Source organism: Leucoraja erinacea, chromosome 7 (genome assembly GCF_028641065.1).
Source record: "Leucoraja erinacea ecotype New England chromosome 7, Leri_hhj_1, whole genome shotgun sequence".
In the NCBI taxonomy this organism is placed as follows: Eukaryota; Metazoa; Chordata; class Chondrichthyes; order Rajiformes; family Rajidae; genus Leucoraja; species Leucoraja erinaceus.
This window is the reverse complement of record NC_073383.1, coordinates 43,025,118-43,049,801: the sequence shown is the minus strand read 5'-3', so window position 1 is coordinate 43,049,801 and position 24,684 is coordinate 43,025,118. Positions and strand designations below refer to the sequence as shown.

General features: G+C 43.5%; 1 protein-coding gene across 6 annotated transcripts in view; it reads left to right on the top strand.

Annotated features, from left to right (window-relative positions):
- Positions 1-24,684, top strand: part of nbeal1 (neurobeachin-like 1) — a 237,135-nt gene that overhangs the window by 32,230 nt on the left and 180,221 nt on the right. For all 6 annotated transcript variants that reach the window (XM_055638377.1, XM_055638374.1, XM_055638378.1 and 3 more), the window contains exon 2: positions 13,418-13,509. In XM_055638377.1, the coding sequence (XP_055494352.1) occupies positions 13,418-13,509 (92 nt within the window). The remainder of the gene's footprint in view (positions 1-13,417; positions 13,510-24,684) is intronic.

The window sequence follows — 24,684 nt, the reverse complement described above, 5'->3', positions numbered from 1 at the left end:
ATTTACCCAACACCACTTCCCGGCTAACCTGGATTTCACTCAATTCCTCGAACTCCTTTGACCCGCGGTCCCCTGCTATTTCCGGCAAATTATTTATGTCTTCCTTAGTGAAGACGGAACCAAAGTAGTTTTCAATTGGTCCGCCATATCCTTGTTCCCCATGATCAACTCACCTGTTTCTGACTGCAAGGGACCTACATTTGTTTTAACTAATCTCTTTCTTTTCACATATCTATAAAAACGTTTGCAGTCAGTTTTTATGTTCCCTGCCAGTTTTCTTTCATAATCTATTTTTCCTTTCCTAATTAAGCCCTTTGTCCTCCTCTGCGGGTCTTTGAATTTCTCCCAGTCCTCCGGTATGCTGCTTTTTCTGGCTAATTTGTACGCATCATCCTTCGCTTTGATACTATCCCTGATTTCCCTTGTTATCCATGGATGTACTACCTTCCCTGATTTATTCTTTTGCCAAACTGGGATGAACAATTTTTGTAGTTCATCCATGCAGTCTTTAAATGTCTTCCATTGCATATCCACCGTCAACCCTTTTAGAATTAATTGCCAGTCAATCTTGGCCAATTCACGTCTCATACCCTCAAAGTTACCTTTCTTTAAGTTCAGAACCATTGTTTTTGAATTAACAATGTCACTCTCCATCCTAATGAAGAACTCAACCATATTATGGTCACTCTTGCCCAAGGGGGCACGTACAGCAAGATTGCTAACTAACCCTTCCTCATTACTCAATACCCAGTCTAAAATAGCCTGCTCTCTCGTTGGTTCCTCTACATGTTGATTTAGATAACTATCCCGCATACATTCCAAGAAATCCTCTTCCTCAGCACCCCTGCCAATTTGATTCACCCAATCTATATGTAGATTGAAGTCACCCATTATAACCGTTTTGCGTTTGTCGCACGCATTTCTAATTTCCTGTTTGATACCATCTCCAACTTCACTACTACTGTTAGGTGGCCTGTACACAACACCCACCAGCGTTTTCTGCCCCTTAGTGTTTTGCAGCTCTACCCATACCGATTCCACATCCTCCAAACTAATGTCCTTCCTTTCCATTGCATTAATCCCCTCTCTAATCAGTAACGCTACCCCACCTCCTTTTCCTTTCTATCTATCCCTCCTGAATATTGAATATCCCTGGATGTTCAGCTCCCAGCCTTGGTCACCCTGGAGCCATGTCTCCGTGATCCCAACTATATCATAGTCATTAATAGCTATCTGCACATTCAACTCATCCACCTTATTACGAATGCTCCTTGCATTGAGACACAAAGCCTTCAGGCTTGTTTTTACAACACTCTTACCCCTTATACAATTATGTTGAAAAGTGGCCCTTTTTGATTTTTGCCCTGGTTTTGTCTGCCTGCCACTTTTACTTTTCACCTTGCTACCTATTTCTTCTACCCTCATTTTACACCCTTTGGTCTCTACGCTCACACATTTAAGAAACCCTTTCCCTTTAACTCCATCCTCCACTGTCCCATTCAACACCCCACCCCCCTTATTCAGTTTAAAGCCACCTGTGTAGCAGTGGCAAACCTGCCTGCCAGAATGCTGGTCCCACACCTGTTTCTGATAGAAGTATAATTTTGAACAAATGTTATATATTTCTAACCAACTCTAACTATGACATAAGAACTTTGCTTCAATTATTTTAAACCAGTTTTATCTTTATCTTTGTCTTGAAATCATTGCATCTTGTAAAGGAATATTCCTACTGGAATATTTTGGAAATTCTTTTCTCGTTGATTATTTTAGCATTGTGTGCAAGAGACAGATGAGAGATAATTTGAATTAGCCATTACAAACACATATTGATTATAGATCTCTCTTATTATAGATCAAGAAGCACAGTTTAAGGAAAAGGTGGTTGAAATCATGTGCAATATTCCCAGGAATGCGTGAATGCATACATCCTTTGTAGTCAGGAATTTATTAAATACAATGTGTTGCCATACTTTTTACGAAAGCTATTGTCTGCCTGCCAATAGCTATTCCTTCAAATTAGATTTGCAATAAAGTTGAATTCTGAACTGGTAACATTCATCCAACGCAAAGAGGATCAGCCACGATCTTAGAAGAAATCGTGGAATTCAGTACCTTTCCCATTTCTCCCATTTTATTTACTGATAATGTAATGTACTTTAGTTTTACCTTCAGAGAGTAAATAGCCAATTCTTTGATAACATGTTTATTAAATAAACACAGTGGAATATTATAAAATAGCTGCATGAGACAGGTGAGAGTAATTGTAGCATGAGCAATTTACTTGGAATTCCTGATTGCATTTGGGAAATTGCCAACATGGATATGTGCCTTATTTCTTCAACTATTAAGCCAACAAATCAGGGCTGCCAATATTGGGTGAGAGCTGGGAGTGTGAAATTGCAAGAGACCAAGCACGTCCGAGGTGGGGTGGGAGGGGGGTGTCCCCCCTCCCATTGGTACGGAGCATTTGCATTTTTCAGCTTGAAATTGTGCAATCTGGTGCATGCTGTAGCCAGTCTTTTAACTTTCACTTGAATGCAATATTTATGCTTTAAATTGGATTAGCTATGAATAAGGTTAGGCTAAATTACATTCCTAATTGCATTCCACAGTGGAGCCAGGCTCTGATCAACAGGCGCAACACATGAATCATCTTAGTATATTCATGTATGGAAATCAGATTATAATCAAACACTTGGCCCATATTGACCAACCTGGGTCTCACTGCGCACCTGGTGCTACTCCTGACTCTGACTCCAATTGCTTACCTTCTCTCATTCCCGACCTTAAGTCCAGCCTTAAGGGCCTGTCCCACGAGCATGCGACTGCATGCGGCAAGCGCTACCTAATGTGGTCGCTTGAGCCGTAAGGCTTTGTGGGGCTGGTCGCACTTTGATCGGCGGAGCCGAATGCAGTTGTGCGGATCTGGTCCTGACATCGCGGGGCTCCGAAAAACTGCCTCAACGGGCGTGCGCAGCGTCTTGACGCCGTATGCAGCATCTTGACGCCGTACGTCACGCGCGAACTTCCCGCGGACTTCGCTCAAACTTCACGTCAACTCGTACAGGATCACTCGACCTCCGCGCGGCCCCCGCTTCCGGTTTCGTCATACTCGCCGCTGTAGTCGCATGCTCGTGGGACAGGCCCTTTACACCTGGCCCCCTATTCTACCCTGATCATAGCTGCTTACCTGCGTAGGTTCCCAGTGCTGAACACTCTCATTGTCCCAGCTTTGACTGCACACCTAGTACTATTCCAGACCTTGACTCTGGATGCATACTTGGCCTTGCTCCTAGCCCCTCTGCACTAACAATATATCTGCCCCACACATAAAGCCCCATATCTAACCGCCTGGACTTTTACGTTCAAGTCCACAGGTGGTTACTAATGCGGTAATCTTTTATGGGGCACTTCACGGACCTATTTTTGTATAATCCATTGGCAGCATCCATTGGCTTCCTTGTTATCTACATGCTAGTTACTTTGTCAAATGTCATCAATTGGTTGAACCCAATTTCTCATCCATAAAATTATACTCACTCAGCTGTATAAGTATTCTGTTACCATTTTCTTCATTTTCCTAACAAACTGTCCTGAAGTCATTTTCACCCCGAATATTTTCAGTATTTTGCTGTCTTCTTCTTAGCAGGGACTTTTCCGAAATGCAAAGTCCAATAACTATATATTTAAGCAATATTATTCTATTAAATGTGATCTTGAGAGCACATAATATTTTCTGTGGTATTCAAACACAACAAAGATAAAAAGATATTTGTTTTGATTGCACCTACCAACATGCATACATTATTATATTACAGTTAATATGTAACTGTATACGAGGGCACATTTTTGTTCCAATGCTCCCCATTCCCAATTACTTTTACATTGAAGTGATTGAAATCCAAGTGAAGTTTAAATGGCATCAGAAAAATAAAACCTCCGGAATGGATAATATTCATTACGTGGTTGGTTGGATTCAGTATCAGCACAATTAATATATTAAACTTTGAATCTTCAGATGTCCTGGTTCAAGCTAAAACTAAAGACAAATAATAACCTCGAGACTGGGGGCATTTCTATTCAACCTGTCAAAAGGAATTTGGGTGGGGGGGGGGAGGTTACAAATAGTCAGTGAGGTTAACAAATATAATAGTTGAGTGGCAAATGACAATATTTCGGGAAGGTAGAGTAAACGACCACCCTTGGATGGGTCACGACCATCCTTGGATGGGTCACGACCAGAAACGTCACCCTTTCCTTGTCTCCAGAGACACCGCCTGATCCATGCCGGTCACCAGGGCGAATTTGGCACAGAGAATCTAACCGCAGTGGCGCAACGCTTCCGAAGCCTCAGACAGCCCTGGACTCTTGCACTGAGGCTGCTCCATGGCCCTAGCTGCAGCGAGCGAGTCGCCAGCACGGCAAACACTTGCCAACCCCGGCTCCCCGTCCGCATCTGCCCCCGCCGCTGCTTCCATCCCTCCCTCCGCCCCGGCTCTCCACCCGCAGCCCATGCAGTTGAAATTCTCGTTGATCACCGAATTTCTCACGACAGAGCGTGAGAAATTTGTGATCAGCGTGAGAATTTGTCAAAATGCGTGAGTCTCACGCTCAATGCGTGAGAGTTGGCAACCCTGTTAATTGCACATTCGTTTGGGCTATGGTTTGTTATTACTTCCAAGATTTTTTTAACTGTGGAATTATCATTTTCCTGTTATTTTGCTGTTCCTCTTGCAAGCACAACTAGATAAACCACTTTTTCAACTTTGCCATCTTCTTGGACAGTCTCTCGTGGTCAGGATGACTTGTTTTCACACTGAGTCTGATTGGCAAACACAATGCAAGCGTTTATTTCAAGAGGGTTAGAATACAATAACAGAGATTTGATGCTGAGGATTTATAAGGCGCTGGGCAGACCGCATTTGGAGTATTGTGAGCAATTTTGGGCCCCGTATCTGAGGCCATTTTATTACAATGTCTGATTATTAAAAGAAGGACTTGCAATTATGTGGCTTTTTTAGTAGCTTCAGCATGCTCCAGAGAATCTTTGCAACAATAGGTACTTTGGTTGACAGCTACTCTGTTTACAAGATTCCACAGAATAATGTAACATTGAGCCTCCAATAAACATAAGCATTTACTTTCAGTGTTTTATGCTCTGGTGGGAGGATCAACAGGGGTTTGGATTTCCCCATTTACCTGAATAATGATTGAGAGGTAAATTGCCATTCTCCTCTGATGCACTGTTCTGGAGCGTCATATTGGATCATTGTGCTCGGGTCTCTGGAGTGAAACAAAAATTCTGAAAGTTCTAATTGAGAGGAGTGGTAACATGGAGATAAAGCTTGTGATCTAATTTCTTTTGAAACAGTCATGAAATTAAAGCAAAGCAAAGTTTTACTTGATGTCGGGTTACTACCAGAAATAGAGCCATGCACGCAGTAGTTTCCTGTCAGTTTCATCAAGGTTAGCGTGAATATAGAGATCAATCCCAGGTGGCCTGACATCACTTTAAAAGTATGTACGGATATGAGTCGTGTCTACAAAGCCTCCATACTGAAGGGTAAACTAAGAAAAACAATACTGTGAATATTGCTCTTTTTATTCCCTCTGGGATCTGCAGGGCAGAGGAGAAAAGGTTGCAACTAGAAGAAAGTTATTTTTTGGAGGGGAATACAATCATTACAATTAAGTGCAATGTTTAAGGAATTATTTCTATTGGAATTGAAACAGTTTGAAAATAAAGGGTCAGTTGTTGTAGGTCATGGTTCTTTTATAAAATATTGAGTTGTATCATGCATGACTTTTTCAATTCTTACCCATTGGGAATCAATCAACTTGTAATTGCAAAGCAGATATTATTGCTGCATCTAGTTTGTTTATTCCCCAGAGGCATTTGTCAAATGTTATCAGAAAATATAACAAACGTGGATAGTTTTCAAAACCTGTATTGAATTATAAAATAAGTATTAAATGGATAAGTTGAAAGGTAAAAATGAAGAGCTGCTAGTCTGGGTACCAATTCATTTTACTACCCATTTACAGTACAAAGTTTTGATCATTTTAGTTAATAACAAGAACTGTGGAACTTTGTGGTGCGGAATAACAAGCTGTCCAAGTGGACGAGAAAAAATGTAGTTTAGGTAGTTGACTAGCTTTAAATAGAAATTCCTAGCATACCGTGTGCTGTATCAACAAAATATTTGCTGACTTGTGCAATTGAAAATGAATAGGAGGTCAAGGTACTGGTCTTTCTGTAACTCCTTATGTTGAACATTTGAGGAGAACAGCTTGCATAAATCGGGCTTACCTTTATGCAAAATGTATTTTGAGAGAGCTTAATACAAGGGTAGCAATTGTTTCAATCTCTTGTTATCAGAATGTTTTCTTCTGCGGGCTTGCTTCTGGAATGGAGTCCAATTTCTACTCCCCATTTGTGTAATGCCATCTATCACTACTATTACAGACTCTGGCTGTGCCTTTAGAATGTTTGCGCTTTTTGAAACTATGCGGTCCTCCCTGTAATCGATAACAGACTAAGCCAGCTATGGAGCAAAAATAGAAATCCTGGAAGGGTCCAGCCAATCTTCAGTCTGAGAGTCAAGGAAGAGAGAGACACGGAGATATGGAAGGGTAGGGTATGAAAACGAGAGATCAAAGGGACGAAGATCAAGGAAAATGTAGAATAGATCATTGTTAGCATGGGGAAGTTGACAACGAGGCATACAAAGATAAAATGTAATCAGGAGGACAGTCAAACTAGTCGGAAAACTAGGATGGGGAGGGATGGACAGAAGGAAAGAAAGGGTTACTTGAAGGTAGAGAAGTCAATACTCATACGGCCGGGTTGTAAGGTGCCCTAACAAAATATGAGGTGCTGTTCTTCCAATTTGCGTTGGACCTCTGACAGTGGAGGAGGCCCAGGACAGAAAGGTCACTATGGGAATGGGGGGGGAAGTTAAAATTTTTAGCAACTGGGAGATATGTAGATCACGGTAATCATAATCATACTTTATTAGCCAAGTATGTTTTGCAACATACGAGGAATTTGGTTTGCCGTTTACAGTCATACCAATAAATAGCAACAAAACACACAAAATGCATTTTTACATAAACATCCACCACAGCGACTCCCCCACATTCCTCACTGTGATGAAAGGCGAAAAAAAAGTTCAATCTCTTCCCTTCTTTGTTCTCCTGTGGTCGAGGGGCTCGTGCCTTCCGTTGACGTGGCGATCTTGGCTCCCGCAGCCAGTGGTCGGGCCCTCCGCGTCGGGGCAATTAAGCTCCTTCATCGAGGAGATCTCATCTCCCTCGAGCCAGGCGACCAGACCCCGAGTCGGGGCTGGTCGAACCTCCTACAACTTTGGAGCTTCCCGACATCTGTCTCTACCCGTGACTGCGAGCTCCTTGATGGTGAAATGCGCAGGCCGCGGTTAGAGCCTCGATCCCAGGCAAGGGATCGCAGGCTCCAATGGTAAGTCCACGTCCCCGCTGTGGGGCTCAAAGTCAGTCTCGAGCAAGGCCTCCAGCTCTATGATGTTAGGCCGCAGAGCACCTGGAGATACGATCTAGAAAACAATCGCATCTCTGGCAAAGTAAGAGATTGAAAAAAAGTTTCCCCCTCCCCACCCCCCACATAAAACAAACCAGAGACCATTAACACATACTTTTTAAAACACACTAAAAATATCATTAAAGACAAAAATATAGACAAACCGTTGGCGAGGCTGTCGTCGCTGACGGCGACACCCAGCAGTAAGAGACTGAAGGGTACCTTCATGATACTGATCTGTTCAGAAGCAGCATTGCTGAAGTAATGATGATCGTCAAACTATGGGTGAAATAATAACACTTTGCCCTCTTTACAATTTAATCGTGACATTCTCTTCCCTTGAGCCTTGGACTCTTTAAGAAATCTTAATCTGGATTTAATTGTTGCTCTTAGGGAAATATGTCTGTCCTATTTTCTTTGTCTCAGCCCCTCATAATTTTACACAGCTCAATTAAATCTCCCTTAAGCCTCCTCTGTTCTGTGGCCATTTAACAATCTTGGTTCAGTTGAAGGATTTGACAATAAAGTCCAGTTTAAGGTTTGTTAAACACTCAAAGTCTCTTGAGGAAAGAGAATGCATCTGCAATGTCACCAAGAGACAAGAGACATTTATTGTCACGTACCAATTGGTACAGTGAAATTTGTGGTCACCATACAGCCATATGAATAAAAAAGAGCACAGAACATGATAGTCTTTAACATAGACATCCCCACACAGCGGAATCAAAGTTTCCCACTGTGAGGGAAGGCACCAAAGTCCAGTCATCCTCCTCTGTTATTTTCTGTTGTTCTCCCGTGGTCGGGGGGCACCCGAACTCCTCGCAGTTGCCGCTACGAGCGGCCCGATGTTCAGGCCCGCTCGTTGGATGATGGAACTCTGACATCAGAACGGGAGAACATTCTCAGCGCCTTTGACTTCCGAATTGGCCACTTCTTACCGGAGATCGCGGCTCCCGAAGTCCACAGGCCGAGCTGGGCGGAGATTCATGGTGGCGGCCCTCGGCAAAGGGATCCCAGGACTCCGCAATGTTGAAGTCAGCGCTGCCCGCGCTGGAATCTCTGCAAACCACAGCTCTGCGATGTTGAAGCAGCAGGCCCAACACTCCGGAGCTTCAAACAGCGATCCAGGTAAGGCATCGCCCGCTTCGCGGTGAATACAGTGCTGCACCTCTGCTGAAGCTTTGGTCCTGTCCCCGACAGGAAGGGTCGTGCCAATCCAGAGTTGGTAGGCCACGGGGGGGGAGGGGGCGAAGATGCGACTGAGAATAGTCGCATCCTCGTCAGAAAATGACTGAGAAACGGTTTCCCCCTTACCCAACCCCCCTCCCCCACAGAAATACTAAGAAAAGTCCTCCAAAACGTAACTAAAAATGAAAAAAGATAGAAAAACAGACAGACTGTAGGTAGAGGCTGCCATCATGCGGCACCCCCCTAGTGGCCATTACATTTGCAGTGTTTTAACTTCCAAAAAGTTGCTGTTTTTCTCAGTAGCATCTCATTTTACAGTTTATTCTTTTACTTTGATGCCCAGCCAGAATTGTACCTGTCAACCATTGCCCTTTGCTTCTTGCCTCTGACCCAATTTTGGATCCGGTATATAAGCCTCTCCCATGGATTAGGTTTTACTTTTTTTGACCAGCCTGCAAAATGGGAATTTTTCAAAAAATCTTACCAAACTCCATTTAGATTGTATCTTACATACGGCTCTCATTTGATATTGAACTTTATGCGGATTAACAACCAAATCAGCAATATGTGCCTCCCCCACCCACCAACCAAATCCATACCTTTCTAAATGTTGTTAGGTTTGATTTCAGTAATTTGTCCGGGATAGGGAATTCAATGTAATGTTCTTTGATTATTTTTATTGTTTATCGGCGCATTTTCCCGAATTTGTGAACTTTTTTAATTTGTTATAAAAAACCATGACTGAACGAGATAATCCAGATCAAGATTTTGTTTGAAAAAAGAAAGAACTGCAGATGCTGTACAAAAAAATTGAAGGTATGGTAGCTTCTTGACACAGGCATTTATCACTCGAGAATCCCAGCGGAAGATTTTATTTAATTTAGGCAGCATCTATGGAGTCTCTTAGTATAAATCCTGTTTGATCTCCATTTATTAAATAGGCGACGTGTTTTCGGGTTGAGACCCTTCTGGTTCTTCAGACTGATGCTAATGTTTTTACAAAAAATGACTCTTGAGATTGTACTTACTCCCCTGTGATATTTACGGTTGTAGTTAGCAATATGATACCTTTCTAAATAAATTTAGTAATAGTCCTGGTCAAATGTGAACTAAGTTTGTTTTAGCCACTGGACTTGTCACCGATGTAACTGTTTCTTCCCTGTTATTCGCACTGCCAAGAATATGGCCCCATATCCACCTTCATTCATAGAAGATAGACACAAAATGCTGGAGTAAAGGGCCTGTCCCACAGCTTTTCTTTCCCGGCGACTGCCTGTGCCATTGACTGACGTATCAGGGTCGGCAAAAGATTTAAAACATTTCAATAACCAGTGGCGACAAAAAAATGTTGCGACACTTGAGGAAACGCTACGCGTCAATAAGTCATCATGCCGCGTCTAAGTTTACGATATTACAGGTGTCATTTAGATTGAAAAGCAAACGTCAAACTTTTCCAATATTTAGATCTTACAATATGCATGAATGATTAATGGAGCAACAAGTTGATAATTTAACTTTGCAGGCTTTCTATTTAATATTTGTTTCTGATTAATGTAAACATGTTTTAAAGATGTTTTGGAATGTGCTTGGCACCCATAGTGGTGGGTGTTTTTATCAATGTATTGGTCTACGCTAAAGGTTCGTGAAGCAAATTCTAGAAAACTTCACACTCCCAAGTAATTTACATATTTAAGGTCGACACAAAATGCTGGAGCAACTCAGCGGGTCTGGCAGCATCTCTGGAGAGAAGGAATAGGTGAAGTTTCGGGTCGAGACTCTTCATATTTTTTACATTTATGTAAAAAATGTACACATTTATGTAGCTTGCATTGGAAGACAGCATTGTGCTTCTAAACTTTGTTTTATCTTTCTACCATTTATCTTTCTATCATGTTAGAGGACTGTAAGTCTTACAAAATTACATATTTTACCTGTCATAGTAGCTCAGAATTAAGCTCCTCCCAAATCTTTCAGACGCAACATTTGGTTGCCCTATTTGCCCTATAAAGTGAATGTAAAATATTTTATTGCATTATTTTAGGAAATGTTATTTCCCCCATTTCAACATCGCTCATTCAGTTGTTCGACCATTCTTATTTTGCTGTTTTTGGGAGATCGCAGAATGCACAACTTGATAGCATAACTTCCTGCAACGTGTCTTAAACAGAGTAAAACATCCAATACTCCGGCATCAGTTCAGAAATCCTGATGCTCTGGCATCTGGCTCGCTCACTACTTCAGAATGTGAACCAAGGATCCAGTAGATAAGTAGGGTGTGGATGAGGTCTGGAGCACCAAGGGGTCCCTGTTATTCTCCCTCTTTACCCCAACCCCCACTGTCACCTTCCACCCACATCCCTCCCTTCGGTTTTACATTTCACTCCTCTTCCTTCCTTAACCAACACACTTTTATCTCCATTTGACATCTAGTCTTTGCCACTATCTCTATTCCTCAGCCCTCCTCATCTGAATCCACGTATCACTTGCTGGTCTCCCCACATCTACCCTTTTTCAGCTTTCCCCCCCTTATGCTTTCAGACTGAAGTCAGGTCCCAACTTGAAACCTTGTTCAATTCTCGTATAACACTGCCTCACCATTCAGGATGATAGTGGCCAGTGCTTCCACACCTAAAAAAAAAATTCCCTTAAATAGAATCCCAAATTTCCTGGAATATGGTATTTCCTGAAATTTTCAAAAATGCTTCCTGCGTGCTATTTGTTGCTTTTTTTCCCCCACGGGCACACGTTAACAATACAAAGAAGAACAATGTATGTAACTACACCGTATCTGCCTGCTTCTGTTACTCACTTGTACAGTGTTATGCAAGGCAGCTTTCGTTGCCTGCAACAGCTTTTGTTGTCTTTGTTTTTTCAACCTGCTCTCATGTGTCTCAGTCTCTGATCTCCCTCCCTCCCTCCCTCCCTCCCTCCCTCCCCCCTGCCCTTTTACTTCCCTCTCCCTCCCCCTCTCTCCCACTTCCCTCCCTCCCCCTCTCCCCCTCCCTCTCCCCTCTCTCCCCCCCCTTCCCTCCCCCCTCTCCCCCCCTCTCTCTCTCTCCATCTCCCTCTCCCCCTCCTCCTCTTCCCCCTCCCCCCTCCTCTTTGTCCCCCCCCCCTCTCCTTCCCCCTCTCCCTCCCTCTCTCCTTCCCTCCTCCTTCCCTCTCTCCTCCCTCCCTCCTCCCTCCTCCCTCTCTCCTCTCCCCCCCCCTCCTCTCTCCCCCCTCCCCTCTCTCTCCTCCTCTCCTTCACTCCTCTCCCTCTCCCTCTCTCCCCCTCCCCTCTCTCTCCCCCTCTCTCTCCCTCTCTCTCTCTCTCCCCCTCTCTCTCCCCCTCCCCCTCTCCCTCTCCCCCCCTCTCCCTCTCCCTCTCCCTCTCCCTCTCCCCCTCCCCCTATATTTAGAACCCATAGCGCTGCAGCCGACAGCTCTTTGTTTAAATTCCCACGCGTTAAACTGACAGCACTGTTTAAACCTTTGAGCGCCAAACCGGCAATGCAGTGCTGATCCTTCGGGGGGCCGGATGCGGAAATTTCCCCAAATTATTCCATTTCCCTAAAATTACCCAAAGACAACCAGAATTTCCAGTAATTTCCTTCAAAGTGGAAACACTGATTGTGGCTGATCTTCGGCCTCTGCACGATTCTCCTGTGCTAACCCCATATCACTTGGTTCCTTCATAACCAAAGTTCTATTGTTCTTTCTTGAGTCCCCATTCACCTCTTAGGTAGAGAATTCCAAAGATGTACTGTGTTTTGAGTGAAGACATTTCTTATCTCAGTTTTGGATGTTTGATTATTACCATTGCTGTATGTACGTCATCCATTGTAAGAATTTAGTATGTTTCAATGAGATCTCTTCATTTTTCTAAATGTTTGAAGCTTTCAGGCATATGAATGAAGGGGATGAAGAGGGATGGATCACATATAGACAGAAGGAATTAATTTAATATTACATCATACTCGGCACAGCCATTGTCGGTCAAAGGTTTCTATGCTCTAAATTCCCGAGATTGCCAGTCTATGCTTAATCTCTTCTCCATTCCTTGCATCAGTGTAGTGAACTTTTTTTGTTGCTTATGTATCCTTCCTTTGGAAAGTAGAGCAGTAATGGGCACACTATTCCAGATGCAATCTCACCAACCTCTCAAATGTGCAGCAACATCTTTACTCTTGGATTCAAAACCACTTTGAATCACCAACACTATTTGCATCCATAATTGGTGTGATATTTGTGAATTTTGAACAGAGGCTCAAACCCAACACTTTTCAATCTTTCATTTAAAAAAATACACTTATTTCGACACAAGTGATTGACCATTCTTTTTTTCCACGTTATATTCCATTTGTCATATCCAGTCTATTCACAGAGCCTGTTAACATATTCCTAAAGCCTCTCTATATCCTTCTCATAGCTCACACTACAACATGACTTTATATCATCAGCAAACCTGGGTTTACTTCACAGTATCAAAAGTATTCACAGTATCAAATGCTCCAGAACATCTGAATTTGCATGGAAACGTGTGCCAAAAATGAAGATTTCGAACCAGATCTCACATTTTTATTCCTGTATGACATTTGTTAAAAATTTGCGGTCTTGGTTTCTTTATATTGGTTGTTCAAGTAGTGGTGGTAAATGCTACAAATTATGCTTTGTACTTTGTGATTACAGAAAGACCCGGACTATCTTAAACTCTGGCTGGAGAGCTTTGTTGGAACGTATGAAAAGTTTCTTGATGCAGATTTTGAGAGACCTCCCACAAGGTATGTTGTACCAAGGTCATCATTTTTTTCCAAACAATTTTGCTACTGAAATTGAAAAACCAGCTCTTGAGCAGGAATCTTGCAAAACTCCATATACTGGCAACGGAGAAGGGCCAGGGCAGAACTACATACGCTGTTAGCTTGGCTTGAATGAGTAAGGTCTAGAATTAGTGATTATATTTTGAAGCGTGAAACTATTGTGCGTTGTGGCAAACAATAGGACTGTATTTTTTTTAAAAGGAGACTCGTGCTGGAGTAACTCAATGGATCAAGCAGCATTTCTGGAGAACATGGGTAGGTGACGTTTGGTGTTGAAACCTTTCAGACTGATTGTGGTGGGGTGAAGGAAGCTGGTCGAGAGGAGGGGCAGGGCAAAGCCTGGAAGGTAACAGGTGGATGCAGATGAAGGGGGTTTTGATAGGCAGAAGTTTGGGCAAAGACCAGAGAGGAAAAAACAGAAGATGCAAGACAAAGGAATTGAAGAGTTGTGAATTGGGAAGCTACAAGAAGGAATGTAGGTGGAAGGTGAAAGATGGGTTCGGGATGGGGGTGGGGGTTGTTTTGATAGTTACCTAAAATTTGTACCGTTGGGTTGTAAGCTACCAACCTGATTGAGATGCTTTTCCTCCGATTTGCGAGTTGCCTCACTCTGGTAATGGAGGAGGCCTAGAACAGAAATGTCAGTATGGGAATGGGAAGAATTAAAATGATTAGCAGCCGGGAGATCCAGTGCACCTTGCTGGATCGAACAGAAACTCTTGGCGAAAGGGTCACCGCCCTTTGGTCTCACCGATGAAAGTTTGGTCCCGCCGATGCACAGGCCACATTGGGAACAACGGATGTAGTGGGTGACTCAACAATTGTTTACCAAGGCCTATTGGATCTCCTGGTTGTTAATCTTTCCTCTTTCCTTTCCCATACTGACTGTTTTGTCCCGGCCCTTCTCCATTGCCATAATAAGGCTATGGGCAAACTGGATCTTCTCCCCCATTCATGCTCTTCTTCGATGCTTCCTGTCCGCTGAGTTACTCCAGCACTTGTCAAAAGACAAAGGTGCCGGAGTAGGCCATTCGTTTCTTCGAGCCAGCACCACCATTCAATGTGGTCTTGGTTGATCATCCCCAATCAGTACCCCGTTCCTGCCTTCTCCCCATATTCTCTGACTCCGCTGTCTTTAAGAGCCCTATCTAGCTCTCTCTTGGAAGTATCCAGAGAACCGGCCTCCACCGACTGAGGCAGAGAATTCCACAGACTCACAACTCTCTGTGTGAAAAAGTGTTTCCTCATCTCCGTTCTAAATGGCTTACCCCTTATTCTTAAACTGTGGCCCCTGGTTATGGACTCCCCCAACATTGGGAACATGTTTCCTGCCTCTAGCGTGTCCAAACCCTTAACAATCATATGTTCCAATAAGATCCCCTCTCATCAACTAACCTCTGCACCTCATCTTTTCTCCCCGTATTGTCTTTTTAGTTATCTTCTGTTGCTCTTTAAATGTTACCCAATCCTCTTGCTTCCCGCTCATCTTTGCTACGTTGTACTTCTCTTTTATTTTTATACTGTCCCTGAATTCCTTTGTCAGCCACGGTCACCCCTTACTCACCTTGGAATCTTTCTTCCTCTTTGGAATTAACTGATCCAGCACCTTCTGTATTATTCCCATAAATACCTGCCATTGTTGTTCCACTGTCATCCCTGCTAGGGTATCTTTCCAGTCAACTTTGGCTAGCTCCTCCCTCATGGCTCCATAGTCCCCTTTGTTCAACTGTTATACTGACACTTCCCTTCTCCCTCTCAAATTGTAGATGAAAACTTACCATGTTATGGTCACTACCTCCTAATGGCTCCTTAACCTCAAGTTCCCTTGTCAAATCCGGTTCATTACACAACACTAAGTCTAGAGTTGCCTTCTCCCTGGTTGGCTCCAGTACAAACTGCTCTGAGAATCAATCACGGAGGCACTCCACAAACTCCCTTTCTTGGGGTCCAGTGCCAACCTGATTTTCCCAGTCTACCTGCATGTTGAAATCTCCCATAACAACTGTAGCATTACCTCTACGACATGCCAATTTTAACTCTTGATTCTACTTGCACCTTTTTCTCATAAATCAATATCTGCAGTTTCTTGCTTTTCCTTAAGATAGCAGTCAGATTTCCTTTCCAACATTATGATTTTAAGTTCTCTGAGGTGAGAACAAGTGTGAAATGGAGCATCAGATTGTCACTGTGCTTGTTCAATTCAAAAATCTTTCTGCAGCCGCATGACGGGTACATATACTCTGACAAACACATAAAAACACTATAAATAATACATGAATTACACACAATTCCAAAAGAAAAAAGACTGCAAAAGGACAAGATATTAGTGCAAAAATATAGTTAGAGAAAAGTACGTCCACAGTACTGCGAAGTGGGCCATAGTTAAGGCAGCATTAGGGTTGTGTAGCCTTGTTGAAGAACTTGATATTTGTAAGAAGTAGTAGTTTTGGGGGTTCAGGCTTCTGTACCTTTTGCCTGATGATCATAGTGAGCGGCGGGCATGGCCCAGATGGTGGGGATTCTTGGATAATAGATGATGACTTCTTGGGACAGTGCCTTATGTAGATGCTTTCGCTGGAGGGATGGCTGTGCTCATGATGGATCATAGCAGTGAGCTATGGGAATGGAGGGCTACTGTGGCTTGATCTGACAAAGGTCATTTGTGGAGATATTCCATTAACTCTCATTGGCTTTGTGTTGAGTAAAATATTATCTTAAGGTCAGATTTGTAGTAACATATTAAATTATGTCAGAAATATGTAAAATTAACAACATGCTTCGTCCTTCATGCCTGGAGCTTTGTGACTAAACATTTTCAAATTGCTGCACTTTCCCAAGCAACAGGCTCCCAGGACAGGAAAATAAAATGCATAAATCTAAATCGATGAGAAATATTCTGAGTATTCTTTTGATTGTCCACTTTTTCCCTGTGCCATATCCAAGTCTAGGATTGTGTGATCCAGCTGGGCATCCACCTTCTGTCCAGTATGATCATAGTGTCATTCTGTTTGCTCCATGCAAAGATTCTGCACTTATACCAGCCAGCGGCAAATTTTGAGGCCCAGTACTCTGGTGGGGAGAAACAATATTTTGGAAAATGTAATTGTAAACGCAAACTGATAAAACATTTATATCTGACTGTTGAGTTTGGCAGTCAGCTCAATGGTACTTGATGTTCTGTTGATGAGTAGTTCATGACTCCCTGTGTGAGGGTATAATGGCAAGTGACCTCTCATGTGATGAACAGACTGCATTTTGCCAGATACATGGTAGAGTGATTCCTTTGTTTGTGAAGGAGATAGTCACAGGAATTAAGCTATGTGTTTTTTTCCAGTCTATAAAGTCTTCTGTACATGTTGAAGCCAGGTAATTCTTGTGATGTTTTCAGTTCAACCTTTGTTTGGGACTTTTGTCAGCCCACTTTCATACCACCAATCATTTGCCTTCATTTGAACCTGCAAGGGGGTTCTGCATGATTCGAGAATGTGTTGTGGACCATAACCATTTCATTGAGCATGTTTAATACAGCAGGATATTGGCCTTGCATTTGTTGCACAGTGGTTTATCCATTAGTGCTGTTGCCTCTGTTCCAGGAACCTGAGTTTTCATCAGGTGTTAGCCACATGTAGAGGCCTGATCATCAGATTCAGATTCAGATTCAATGTTAATTGTCATTGTCAGTGTACAGTACAGAGACAACGAAATGCATTTAGCATCTCCCTTGAAGAGCGACATAGCAAACGATTTGAATAAAAAAAAAATAATAAGTGTCCGGGGGGGGGGGGGGGGGGGGGGGGGGGGGGGGGGGGGGGGGGGGGGGGGGGGGTGATTGGCAGTCACCGAGGTACGTTGTTTAGTAGAGTGACAGCCGCCGGAAAGAAGCTGTTCCTCGACCTGCTGGTTCGGCAACGGAGAGACCTGTAGCGCCTCCCGGATGGTAGGAGGGTAAACAGTCCATGGTTGGGGTGAGAGCAGTCCTTGGCGATGCTGAGCGCCCTCCGCAGACAGCGCTTGCTTTGGACAGACTCAATGGAGGGGAGCGTGGAACCGGTGATGCGTTGGGCAATTTTCACCACTCTCTGCAATGCCTTCCGTTCGGAGACAGAGCAGTTGCCATACCATACTGTGATGCAGTTGGTAAGGATGCTCTCGATGGTGCAGCGGTAGAAGTTCACCAGGATCGGAGGAGACAGATGGACCTTCTTCAGTCTCCTCAGGAAGAAGAGACGCTGATGAGCCTTCTTGATCAGAGTAGAGGTATTGTGGGTCCAAGAGAGGTCATCGGAGATGTTGACTCCCAGGAACCTGAAGCTAGAAACACGTTCCACCTCCGTCCCGTTAATGTGGATGGGGGTGTGCGTGCCGCCTCTGGACTTCCTGAAGTCTACAATGAGCTCCTTGGTCTTCTTGGAGTTAAGGGCCAGGTTGTTGTCAGCGCACCATGCTGCTAAGTGCTGGACCTCCTCCCTGTAGGCCAGCTCATCGTTGTTGCTGATGAGGCCAATCACCGTTGTAGCATCTGCATACTTGATGATGGTGTTAGTACCATGTACAGGTGTGCAGTCATAGGTGAAGAGGGAGTAGAGGAGGGGGCTCAGCACACAGCCCTGAGGAACGCCGGTGTTCAGGGTGAGGGTTGAAGAGGTGTGCTTGTCTAACCTCACAGACTGGGGTCTGTTGGTTAGAAAGTCCAGTATCCAGTTGCAGAGGGAGGGGTCGATGCCCAGGTTACCGAGTTTGGTGATCAGTTTTGATGGAATAATGGTGTTGAATGCTGAGCTGTAATCGATGAACAGCATTCTTACATAAGTGTCTCTGTTGTCAAGGTGGGAGAGGGCGGAGTGAAGTGCCGTTGAGATGGCATCCTCCGTACTCCTGTTCTTGCGGTAGGCAAACTGATACCACTTGGGTTTTCTCCAGATCTAGTTTATTCCCTCACCCCAAAGGTCAGCTGGTAGATTAATTAACTGTAACTTAACCTACAGTATAGATTAATTGCAAAAATAATCAAAGGGCAGGCAGCGAATCGGTATGTGCGAGCAAAGATTACACGCAGAAGTACAGGGTAACAGAAGAAAATAGTATGTATGGGATTGCTCCCCTGGGAGCTGGCATGGGCCCAATAGGGCAAGGTCTGTGACTTTATGATGAGGATAAGATAATTGAAGCCATTATATTTTGCTGAATATTGTATGTGAGCCCTGCCACATAGAAATAGAAGCAGGAAATGGGCTTTTTGGCTCTGTGCCTTGCCCAGTGTTCAATAAGATCATGGTTGATCTTGTCCTAAACTAACCTCCTGTTGCCTCATTCCTTTAATATCCAACCATTTGTGTTGCATTCCCTCATCATAAGTCTATAATTTCTTGGTTACAGAGAGACCAAATTTGTACATAGTATCCTATGTGTGCCTTTACTGGGTCATTTATAATTACAGTATTTTACACCAATCCACTTGCAATAAAGAATTACATGTCATTTGCTTTCTTAATTGTTGTCTGTATCTAAAGTTACTTTTCAATGATTTGTGTGTAAGATGATCTGGGTCCATCTGAAACCAATCTTTCAAACATGTTATTTAAGAAAAATGGATCCTGTCACTGCTTCTCTAGAGCTCTTTTGTTATTTTTCCCCAATGAGTATTTTTCATTGCAATGTATTGATGAAGTTCTCTTCTGAGGTTATGCAGCAACATCCTTGTGATTTTCTGCTTTGTTGGGTGGTTGCAGTCAACCTAAGTATAAAACGTTAACGTTGTATCTATACAACACCTTAACGTTGTATCTGTGCATCTTGTTTTTTTTTTTTAAACACTCATGATCAACATTTTCTTTTATTTTTCCTTGGTGCAATTATCTAGTTTTCCCTCAACCTCAACAACTTGCGGTGAGTCCCATGTTCTCGCCACAGCTTGATTTGGTAACGGTTCTGCCCAAGATCGCAAGAAATTGCAGTGTGTTGTAGATGTAGCCTAGTCCATTGATTCCATCTACACTTCACGCTGCCTCAGAAAAGCAGCCAACATAATCAAAGACTTGTTCCACCCCGATCATCCTCCTCCCTGCTCCTGTCCAGCAGAAGGAATAGAAACATAGAAACATAGAAATTAGGTGCAGGAGTAGGCCATTCGGCCCTTCGAGCCTGCACCGCCATTTAATATGATCATGGCTGATCATCCAACTCAGTATCCCGTACCTGCCTTTTCTCCATACCCTCTGATCCCCTTGGCCATAAGGGCCACATCTAACTCCCTCTTAAATATAGCCAATGAACTGGCCTCAACTACCCGCTGTGGCAGAGAGTTCCAGAGACCCACCACTCTCTGTGTGAAAAAAGTTCTCCTCATCTCGGTTTTAAAGGATTTCCCCCTTATCCTTAAGCTGCGACCCCCTGTCCTGGACTTCCCCAACATCGGAAACAATCCTCCTGCATCCAGCCTGTCCAACCCCCCAAGAATGTTGTAAGTAATAGAAGCTTAACCATGTGTACAACCAGACTCAAGATCAGCTTGTTCCCCTCTTATCATGATTTTAAACAGTCCTACCATAAGCTCGGATACTGTCTGATGCACCTCTACCCCATTGCAGACATTGAACTTTTTCTATGGAACTGATGCACTATAATGCTGAGAACGGGCTACGGGTAGTATGGTGGCGTAGCAGTAGAGCTACTGCCTTATAGCGCCAGAGACCTGGGTTCGATCATGATTACAGGTGCTGTCTGTACAGAGTTTGTTCATTCTCCCTAAGACATGCATGGATTTTCTCCATCTTCGGTTTCCACCCACACTCCAAAGATGTACATTGGTTTCGTATGATTGTAAAATTGTCCCTAGTGTTAATGTGAGGGATCGCTGATCGGCGTGGACTTGGTGGGCCGAAGACCCTGTTTCTGTGCTGTTTCTCGAAATGTCAGCATGGGTTTGTTAAGGGGCAATCTTGCATGACAAATCGGTTGGAATTCTTTGAGGAACTATCAAGCAGGATAGTCAAAAGAGAGTGGGTAGATAAACAATATTAAACAATAAACAATATTAAACAATATTAATGATTTCAGAAGATCATTGACAAAGTGCTGCATGTGATGCTGCTAAAAAGGATAGGAGCCCGTGGTATTAGAGGCAAGGTACTAGCATGGATGGAAGAATAACTGACTGGCAGAAGGCAAAGAGTGGGATTAAAGGGGGCCTTTTATGGTTGGCTGCTGGTGGCTAGTGTTTTCCGCAGGGGTCAGTGTTGGGTGTGCTACTTTTCATGTTTTATGTTAATAATATGGATGATGGAATTGATGGCTTTGGGGCCCGGTTTGTGGATGATATGTTGATAGGTAGAGGGGCAGGTGGTTGAGAAGCATGGAGTTTGCAGAAGGACTTTGACAGGTTGGGAGAATGGACAAAAGTTGCAAATGGAATGTAGCGTTCGGTCATGCACTTTGCTGAATGGAATAAAAGCGTAGACTACTTTCTAAATGGGAATAGGGTTCAGAAATCAAAGGTGAAAAGGGACTTCAGTGTGTGGGTGCAGGATTCCCAAAAGATTAATTTGCAGATTGAGTTGGTGGTAACGAAGGTAAACGCAATGCTGGCATTCATTTCAAGAGAACTAGAATATGAAAGCAAGTTTGTAATGCTGAAGCTTTATAAGGAGCTGGTTAGGCCACATTTAAAATACTGTGAGCAGATTTGGGCCCCGTATCTGAGGACGGATGCACTAATATTGGAGAGGGTCCAGAGGAGTTTTACAAAAATGATCCCGGGGATGATTGGGTTAACATATGAGCAATGTTTAATGACTCTCGGCCTGTACTTGCTGGAGTTTGGAAGGATGAGGGAGGATCCAATTGAACCCGACTGAATACATAAGGCCTAGATAAGAATAGAAGTGGAGAGGATGTTTCCAGTCTAAGACCAGTGGGCACAACCTCGGAAAATAAATGTACCTTTAGAATGAAGATGAGGAATTTCTTTCGTCAGACATTTTGGCAATAAAGGGGACTTTTTTTGCCAGTGATTAGCGGAGTTCCTCAGGGCTCGATGCTGGGGCCACTGCCCTTCACATTGTATGTTAATGATTTGGGTGATGGGATTGAAGGCTTTGTGGCCAAGTTTGCGGATGATACGAAAATGGGTGGAGGGGCAGGTAGTGTAGAGAAAGCAGAGACTCCGCAAAAAGACTTAGACAGGGTGGGAGAGTGGGCAGTGAAGTGGCAGATGGAATATAGTGCAGCAAAGTGTGGAGTCATGCATTTTGGTGGTAGGAATAAAGGTGTAGACTATTTTCTAAATGGGGAGAGAATCCTGAAATCAGGGGCGCACAGGGACTTGGGAGTGCTGGTGCAGGATTCCCAAAAAGTTAATTTGCAAGTCGAATTGGTAGTAAAAAAAGGCAAACGCAATGCTACATTTATTTCAAGAGGGCTTGTATACAGAAACAGATGTAATGTGGAGGCTCTATAAGGCGCTGGTCAGGCCGCATTTGGCGTATTGTGAGCAATTTTGGGCACCATATCTAAGGAAGGATGTGGTGGCTCTGGAGAGGGTCCAGAGAAGGTTTACAAGAATGATCCCTGAAATGAATAGGTTAACATATGATGAGCGCTTGACGGCACTGGGCCTGTACTCACTAGAGTTCAGAAGAATGAGGGGGGGGGGGGGGGGGACCTCATTGAAACATACAGAATAGTGAAAGGTTTGGATAGAGTGGATGTGGAGAGGGTGTTTCCACTAGTGGAAGCATTTGGACTAAAGGTCATAGCCTCAGAATTAAAGGACGTTCTTTTAGGAAGGAGATGAGGAGGTATTTCTTTAGTCAGAGGGTGATGAAACTGTGGAATTCTTTGCCATACAATGCTGTGGAGGCCAAGTCAGTGCTTATTTTTAAGGCAGAGATTGATAGATTCAATATTAGTACGGGTGTCAGTTATGGGGAGAAAGCAGGAGAATGGGTTTAGGAGGAATCAGCCATGACTGAATGGCGGAGCAGACTTGATGGGCCAAATGGCCTACTTCTGCTCCTATCACATGATCTTATGAGACTATAAATGGCGGCACAGTGAAGTCGGGCAGCATTGCTGCAGATAGTGCGGCCCTCCCTGATGAAATAATTGCATTCTATGCTCGCTTTGAGCAAAACACCAACAGGGTGATGACATCTGTACTGTTAAACTGGAGTGTGCCTTTTCCCAGGTTCACTCTTTCAGAGGTTGGATTTGCCTTTCGGAGGGTGAACCCGCAGAAAGCAGCTAGCCTGGATGGAGTCTCTGGGCGGGTCCTTAGGAACTGTGTGGACCGACTAGCGGGAGTGTCCATGGACGTCTTTAATCTCTCCCTATTCTGTTCTGATGTACCCACCTGCGTTAAGAATATCACTTTCATCCTGGTGCCAAAGAAAGGCAAGATCTTATGCCTTAAAGACTACCACCCAGTGGCCTTGACATCCACTGTCATGAAGTGCTTTGAGAGGCTGGTTACTGCACACATTAAATCCAGTCTACCAAGCAGCTTTGATCCAATACAGTTTGCCGACCATCACAACAAGTCCACGGTTTATATCATCTCCCGGGCCCTACTCATTCCTGGAACACCTGGATAAGAAGTATGTCAGTCTCCTATTCATAGACTACAGCTCTGCTTTGAATACCATTATCCCAATCAAGCTCATCTACAAACACGTAGAACTTGGAGTTAGCACTCCACTCTGCATCTGGATCCTCAACTTCTTGATCGACAGGTCACAATCAGTGAGGATAGGGGGTTCCCTGCAAGAATGCATTCTCAGACCCCTACTATACTCCTTATTCACATTGGCGTGCAGCCAAATACCAATCCAACTCAATTTACTAGTTTGCAGATGACATTGTAGTAGGCCAGATATCAAATAGTGACAAGGCAAAGTACAGGAAGGAGATTGAGAATCACGTAATCCGGTGCCATGACAACACCCTCTCCTTTAATGTCAGCATGACACAGGAAATTGTGATTGACTTCGGAAGCAAAGCAGTACACACACCCTGGTATTCACTGATACTGGTAGCGATTGACAAAAGCTTCAAATACTTGGGAATAAATATCACTAGCTGTTTGTCCTGGACCACCCACATTGAAGTAATGGCCAAGGTGGAGGCCACGTCATTGCATATTTTTAAAGTGGGGCTTTATAGGTTCTTGATTAGTAAGGGCATCGAGATTATGGGGAGAAGGGAGGAGAACGGTGTTGAGATGGAAAAGTAGATCAGCCATGTTCAAATGGTGGATCAGACTAGATGGGCCCAACTAGTCTGATAGTGTGTATAATCTTTGTAATAAAAGGAACTACAGGTGCTAGTTTATTCCAAAGTAGACATAAAATGCTGGAATAACTCCATTGGTCAGGTAGCACCTCTGGATAAAATGGATAGGTAATGTTTCGGGTCACGACCCTTCTTTAGAAGGTTCCCGACCCAAAACGTCACCTATCCATTTTCTCCAAAGATGCTGCCTGACCTGCTGAGTAACTCCAGCATTTTGTGTCTATCGTATGTATCATATTTGGTTTGAGGAAATTTCTCGTATTTCTCCAGACGTGTTGCGTTAAAATGGTTGCTTGCCAATATTTTCAATATTGCTAATTTGAAAATAAAATCTGTATCTGGAGTACCTTGTGTCTATATTTGAAAATCCCAGTGGCTTGACAGTTCAGTTTAGTATCAGTTTAGTTTATTGTCACGTGTTCTGAGGCACAGTGAAAAGCTTTTGTTGCGTGCTAACCAGTCAGCAGAAAGACAATACATGATTGCAATTGTCCTGTTCTTGTGCTGTATTGTTCTATATTCCATTTTCTGTGATCTTGTATGCCTCAATCAGGTCATCTCTCAGGTTCCAATGTTTTAAAGAAAAAAGTCTCAGCTTATCTATTATTTCCCTTTATCTCAAGCCTGCAGGCCCAGGTGAATCTCTTGTGCATCCTTTCCAACTTAATGACATCCTTTCAAAAGCTGGCCACCCGGAACTAGCTTTCCAAATGCAGTCTCACCATCAACTTATACAGTTGCATCAGTAGTTTGGCAAATCTGTTAGTCGGACACCGTCAATGTCCATAGCAAGCCAAGTTATTGCAGATTGCTATATATAGCACTTCCTTTAACTTCTAAATTGCCTCG